This window comes from Oratosquilla oratoria, chromosome 27 (genome assembly GCF_046742065.1).
Source record: "Oratosquilla oratoria isolate Oo_2021 chromosome 27, ASM4674206v1, whole genome shotgun sequence".
Taxonomy (NCBI): Eukaryota; Metazoa; Arthropoda; class Malacostraca; order Stomatopoda; family Squillidae; genus Oratosquilla; species Oratosquilla oratoria.
In genome coordinates, this window is record NC_134803.1 from 19802675 (window position 1) to 19810174 (window position 7500).

The 7500-nt window shown below is 39.2% G+C and overlaps 3 protein-coding genes across 3 annotated transcripts in view; all 3 read left to right on the top strand.

Moving 5' to 3' along the window:
* Nucleotides 1-2443, top strand: part of LOC143040105 (uncharacterized) — a gene marked incomplete at its 3' end in the record, with an annotated part of 28822 nt that extends 26379 nt beyond the window's left edge. Inside the window, exon 3 of the mRNA XM_076210796.1 lies at nt 1886-2443. Coding sequence (XP_076066911.1) covers nt 1886-2443 — 558 coding nt within the window. The remainder of the gene's footprint in view (nt 1-1885) is intronic.
* LOC143039764 (uncharacterized) overlaps nt 1-7500 on the top strand; it is a 353768-nt gene that overhangs the window by 80043 nt on the left and 266225 nt on the right. The gene's annotated exons all lie outside the window — the stretch shown is intronic.
* On the top strand, nt 3642-4510 carry LOC143039926 (uncharacterized). The gene has a single exon (XM_076210318.1). The coding sequence runs from the start codon at nt 3701-3703 to the stop codon at nt 4496-4498; it is 798 nt and encodes a 265-aa protein (XP_076066433.1). The 5' UTR covers nt 3642-3700; the 3' UTR covers nt 4499-4510.

A 7500-nucleotide genomic window follows, 5' to 3' on the forward strand; every position in this document is an offset into this window, starting at 1 on the left:
CATTATTATTATTATTATTATTATTACTATTATCATTATTATTATTATTATTATTATTATTATTATTATCTAATCTAAATAGTGTGAATTCTAACATCCAATTCACGATCGAAAATGAGATAGACGGACAACTACCTTTTCTAGACACCGTGTTAATAAGATCAGGATGCGGCGTTAGATTTAAAGTTTACAGGAAACCGACAAATAAAAATGACTTCATTCATTTCTACAGTGCACATAATAAGAGGACAAAGACTGGTGTGGTGATAGGCCTGTTTTTAAGAGCACTTCGTATTTGCAGTGACGAATTTCTAGCGGATGAAATTGAAATAATTAAAACAACTTTTGAAAAGCTCAAATACCCCAGAGGGTTACTTTGCACCCTGGAGGAGAAGGCTCGTAGTATACTACGCAGCAAAAGAGAAAAGTCCAACGCTAAATATTGGGTGGTCCCAAATTCCAATCTAACAAGAGATCTAGACAAAATCTTATCGTCCTCCAACATTCGTCTTGCAACTTCCACAGGTACGAAAATAAAGGACATTTTAATCAAGAAAAAAGACCCAACCACAAATACAAACAGCGTAGTTTACGAAATCCCGTGTGGTGGATGTGACAGAAAATACATCGGTGAAACCGGCAGAGGCTTAGACACCAGATTGAAAGAACACCGAGCAGATGTAAGGCACCACAGGGTTAGTAGTGCATTAGTTAACCATGTCGATGAAAGAGGCCATCTACCAAAATGGGACCAGGCAAGAATTCTCATGGATAACATTACACGGCAGGAAAGAAAGGCGATGGAGTCCGTTTTTATCAACATCCATGATAACATCAATAAGAGAACTGGGGATTTAATATGGGCTAAAGCAGCAGCACACTTTATCGTAATGAATAATAAACACAGAGGCTCTGATCCAGACGGACGTTTCAGCCACGCGAACAACAGGAGGATACTTGGTCCACCCGCTGTGACAATCCGCCACACCGACAGATGAGGTCGAGTGGGGGACCAACCTGACACTTTGCCACGTTCCTTCTTTTGCCATATATATTGACCAACTTGACTTCAAACTATGTTCCTCTGAAGAAGCCACTCAGGCGAAACTAGTCAGGAATAAAAGTATTTCCCTCAGCCCGTGTTCCCTTACCTCCTATCCACATTATTATTATTATTATTATTATTATTATTATTATTATTATTATTATTATTATTATTATTATTATTATTATTATTATTATTATTATTATTATTATTATTATTATTATTATTATTATTATTATTATTATTATTATTAATATTAATATTATTATTATTATTATTATTATCATTATTATTATTATTATTATTATTATTATTATTATTATTATTATTATTATTATTATTATTATCATTATTATTATTATTATTGCTATTATTATTATTACTATTATTATTAACATTATTATTATTATTATTATTATTATTATTATTATTATTATTATTATTATTATTATTATTATTATTATTATTATTATTATTATTATTATTATTATTATTATTATTTTTTTTATTATTATCATAATTATTATTATTATTATTATTATTATCATTATTATCATTATTATTATTATTTTGTTACTATTATTGTTATCATTATTATTATTATTATTATTATTATTACTATTACTATCATTATTATTATCATTATTATTATTATTATTATTATTATTATTATTATTATTATTATTATTATTATTATTATTATTATTATTATTATTATTATTATTATTATTATTATTATTATTATTATTATTATTATTATTATTATTACTATTACTACTGTTATCACTAATATTATTATTATTACTATTATCAATATTACAGTATTATCATTAGTTGTAGTGGTGGGATCTGGTGTTGGCACACGGCCCGGGCTTGGGTTACATTCCGAATGCAAAGAAGTCTGTCCTCATAGTGAAACCAGAGCACTTTGACAATGCCAAAATCCTCTTTGAGAACAGTGAAGTGAAGGTAACAAAAGAGGGGGAAAGACATCTCGGTGCAGTGATCGGCTCAGAATCCTTTAAAAAGCAATATATTGAAAAGAAAGTTAACGATTGGGTGGCGGAAGTTAGGCTCCTAGCTAACTTTGCAAAGACCGAATCGCAGGCGGCATATGCCGCATTCATATATGGGGTTAAACATAAGTGGAACTACATATTAAGGACGGTACCGAACATCACCGACCTATTAGGACCCCTTGAAGAAGCCATTAGAAACGAGCTAGTACCGGTCATCACCAACGGACGGACATTAAACGAAGAGGAAAGAAAACTCATTGAACTTCCACCTAGAATGGGAGGGCTAGGCATCTCCAACCCGCTAAACCTAGCAAAAATAGAACACCAAAACTCTATGAAACTCACGTCCTCCCTGACAAACAACATCGTGTCACAAGATCAACGGAAGGAGACTAACATGGAGGAGATCAGAGAAATTAGAAGAAACATTTCAAAGGGAAGGGAGGAGAGGCAGAAGGAGGAACTTTAAGCACTTCTAGCTCGGGTATCGAATTGTATGAAAAGAAAGATATCATTGGCGCAGGAAGTTGGGGCGTCCAATTGGCTGACAGCACTACCAATCAGGGCAAAGGGATTCACCTTAAACAAAAGAGAATTCACGGATGCCATTGCCCTGAGGTATGGATGGCCATTGGGAGGGCTGCCTAACAGATGCTCCTGTGGTGCACAGTTTACTCCGGACCATGCGATGATATGCAAGCAGGGTGGATTCATTTGCATGCGACATGAGGTAAGAGATCTCACTGCCCAAATGCTTCAGGAGGTGTGCAAGGATGTGACTATCGAACCAACATTACTTCCACTAGGAGGGGAGAACTTCAGATACCGCACGTCCAACACATCAGATGAAGCAAGAGTGGATGTCAGCGCAAGAGGTTTCTGGACACGGGGACAATTGGCTTTCTTTGACATGCGAATATTTTATCCGATGGCCCCCTGTTACAACAACCTAACTATTGAGGCATCTCACTTCCGGAACGAGTATGAGAAGATCAGGATGTACGAAGAGCGTATACAGAATGTAGACCAGGGCTCATTCACTCCTATAACCTTTACGACCTCAGGTGGGATGGGTCCTAAAGCAAAGGCATTCTACGCTCGGCTGGCAGAGGTAATGGCTGAAAAGAAACAACAACCCAAAAGCAGCATTGTTTCATGGATGAGATGTAGACTGTCATTCTCACTCCTAAGATCAGCCCTCCTATGCCTGAGAGGTACAAGGTCCCCACCGCCCAAATCGGCACATATACAAAACCTAGATTTTGAGCAGACGGTGGTTGACAGTAGGATAAATGAACTTTTGTATTAGGCATTGTTAATAAAAATTAAATCGACAGATAAAAGGGTTGTCGACCACAGTCATTGGCGGGAGAGGGGCCAATGAACTGTGTCTGTGGGAGACAGATCCTGCTGCTTCCACCACACAGTTCCACGAGGATGGAGGTCGTGTGTAAAAAAAAAAAGAAGAAGAAAAAAAAAAGTAGTAGTAGTAGTAGTAGTAGTAGTAGTAGTAGTAGTAGTAGTAGTAGTAGTAGTAGTAGTAGTAGTAGTAGTAGTAGTAGTAGTAGAGAGGCAGAAGGAGGAGCTTCAAGCACTTCTAGCTCGGCTATCGAATTATATAAAAAGAAAGATAACAATGGCGCAGGAAGTTGGGGCGTCCAATTGGCTGACAGCACTACCAATCAGGGCAAAGGGATTCACCCTAAACAAAAGAGAATTCACGGATGCCATTGCCCTGAGGTATGGATGGCCATTAGGAGGGCTGCCTAACAGATGCTCCTGTGGTGTACAATTTACTCCGGACCATGCAATGATATGCAAGCAAGGTGGATTCATTTGCATGCGACACGATGAGGTAAGAGATCTCACTGCCCAAATGCTTCAGGAGGTGTGCAAGGATGTGACTATCGAACCAACATTACTCCCACTAGGAGGGGAGAACTTCAGATACCGCACGTCCAACACATCAGATGAAGCAAGAGTGGATGTCAGCGCAAGAGGTTTCTGGACACGGGGACAATTGGCTTTCTTTGACATGCGAATATTTGATCCGATGGCCCCCTGTTACAGCAACCTAACTATTGAGGCATCCCACTCTCGGAACGAGCATGAGAAGATCAGGATGTACGAGGAGCGCATACAGAATGTAGACCAGGGCTCATTCACTCCTATAACCTTTACGACTTCAGGTGGGATGGGTCCTAGAGCAAAGGCATTCTACGCTCGGCTGGCTGAGGTAATGGCTGAAAAGAAACAACAACCAAAAAGCAGCATTGTTTCATGGATGAGATGTAGACTATCATTCTCACTCCTAAGATCAGCCCTCTTGTGCCTGAGAGGTACCAGGTCCCCACCACCCAAATCAACACATATACAAAACCTGGATTTTGAGCAGACGGTGGTTGACAGTAGGATAAATGAACTTTTGTACTAGGCATTATTAAAAATAAATAAATAAATAGAAAAATAAAAGGGTTGTCGACCACAGTCATTGGCGGGAGAGGGGCCAATGAACTGTGTCTGTGGAAGACAGACCCTGCTGCTTCCACCACACAGTTCCAATAGGATGGAGGTCGTAGTAGTAGTAGTAGTAGTAGTAGTAGTAGTAGTAGTAATAGTAGTAGTAGTAGTAGTAGTAGTAGTAGTAGTAGTAGTAGTAGTAGTAGTAGTAGTAGTAGTAGTAGTAGTAGTAGTTGTTGTAATAGTAGTAGTAGTAGTAATATCATTTTTATTATATCATTACAACTATCATATTATTTCTTATCATTTTTATTATTGGTTTTCTTCTTTTCCATTTCTCTCTTTTCCATTTTTCTTTCCTGGAGATCGGCTCTTCATGTCAGCGAGTGTTTACTTCCAGAGCAACTGCGCGCGCGTCTCGTTTGCCTTCAGTGTGTATGTTTTCGTCTTGGCAGATGATTCTGAAATGGAGGAAGAGGAGGAGGAAGAGGAGGAGGAAGAGGCGGAGGAAGGGATGTTGATTTGTCTATGGCTGGTTGTTTACATTCCTTCTCCCTTCCTCTACGTCACTCCCAAAACACTCCCAACACATACACACACACACACACACACACATACACAAATGCACACACACACACACACACACACACACACACACACACACACACACACACACACACACACACACACACACACACACACAAACACGCAAACACGCACGCACACACACACACACACACACGGTGGCGCAGTTGGTAGAACGATGAACTACTAGCATGGTGGTGCACGTAGTGCTTGGTTCGAATCCTGCCCAGGGCCGAAATTATTTCGGTACAGCTGCGTTTCGGGTCGTTACTCTGACTCTCGTGGGCGGGGAGTTGGGTGTGTGTGTGTGTGTGTAAGGTCATAGCATTACCCATAGATCGGACCTACGAGCTCTGAGCTCTCTTCCAGGAGGGAAATAGCTGTCGATCACGAGTCCAACACGTGATCCAAAGACCAAGTGAATACACACATTTTATGTCATTTTATTTTCCTGTCGGCCTGTGTCTGTCTTTCTGTCGCAGGATCGTTACAGCCTTTAAGCATCCTGACACTACAGATGTATAAATGTTCGAACTCACACTTGAAGGCTTCAGTAAGTTGGCTGTCTGCAAAGCCGGAGTTACGAGTACTGCAGCTCATTCTTCTTGACAGTTTTCGTCCATTAGGCCCTACATGACCAAAGGGGGAAGGGGAAGGGCTTGTCACTGATTTGAATAACACGCGCGCGTGCAGGCTCTTAGGGAGTGAGGGTTTTGATTCCTCACCTAATTGAAACCATCTGGCGTTGTGTGGAAAGCCAGTTGTGATTTGGGGTCTTAATTTTTTTTATTAATCTTCTCAGATCCAGGTATTCATTAAATCAAATAAAACTGGCTGATTTCAATTATACGAGTAATACAATTAATTGGTTATTTACTGGACCTTAAAACGAAAATATTCATTTATCTATCTATTTATCTATCTGTTTATTTATGTAGTAATTCATTTAGTTAGTTATTTATCTATTCATTCATATGTTTGTTTATTTGTTTATCTATTTGTCCATTTATTCATTTATTTGTTCATCTACTTACTCATTTGTTTATTTACATATTCATTTATTTATTCATTTAGCAATTTCTTGACTGATTCATCTATATACTTATCCGTCTATCTATCTATTTTCTTTTGAAATGTCCAGAGTCCTTTCTTAAAGGTGAATGAAATAGTCCGGCCCATGAACCCGAGGGAAATCCCCGTAAAGCGGCACAGAGTGGCCGAATGGACCTAATTAGCAGCGCAAACTCAAAGCCTCTTATGATCTGCAGTAAACAAGTCAAAAATTCTTTCAGGTGGGATGGAGATTTTTTTTTTTTTCTATCTTACATTCCGGTTCCCTACCTGCTCTGAGAGGTGGCTAGGCATGATTGCCTTTGTTGAAACTAAGGAACTTGAGACAGTTTGATGTTACTCCCGCCACGCGTTGACTCCCTAACAGACTCGAACTATCATAATTCTAACTTCTCGCCTCCTAGTTACCGTAGCTACTGGAACTGTTCTTCTAAACTACTTATTCACGGTAAATGAAGCAAAACTCTTGATGAGATCCCCACCACCACCCACCACCCCAGCCTACCCCCACCCCCACCCCAAAAAAAAGAAAGAAAGAAAAGTCGAGTATATGAGAGTTAAGAAGGTTCCAGGTACAGCCATTACCGTGTTTATGGGTGTCATTAAGTGACTCGAATGACTCAATTAAACACCTCGTCCAGCTGCTTTGCTCTCCTGATGATGCCTACGGCCGGGTCTTCGACAATGGGTCCGCAGAGGGCGGGGGGGCACGCTCCTCGTTGAATAGCTCGTCACTTCAGCTGAATAAAATCGCCTGGCGGCAAGTAGAAAAAGTGCTTACGTTCAATAAAGTGTGACGGTCAAAATGTGGTCATTGTTGTTGTCATTCCCTAGACCAGCGTTTCTCAACCAGGGTTCCCCGGAACCCTAAGGTTCCGCAAAAGGCCCCTAGGAGTTCCGCGAGAATAAGTGAGATAAGCTAATGCCCTTTTGATTTTTTTTTTTTAATTTCATATACGTAATATGATTAAACACGCACGACATATTCTTGGTTATTGTAATGATATAATATAAACATCATCCTATCTAACCTATTATTACAACGAAAATAAAATGAGAAAGATATGGTACATGTTTTTTTTTCTTTCTTTCTTTTTTTTTTTTTTTTTTTTTTTTTTTTTTTTTGGCGCAGGGGTTCCTTGAGACATGCAACTTATTTTAAATGTTATGCAAGGGTAAAAAGGATGAGAAACGCTGCCCTCAACTGTCTGGCCGAGCAGTTCCCAAAGGAATGCCACGGCTGGAACGGGATTTTCCCACAAATCCATTAGAGAGTGTATAGTTGTGTTATTGGCGTGCGTAAATGTGTGTAATGCAGTT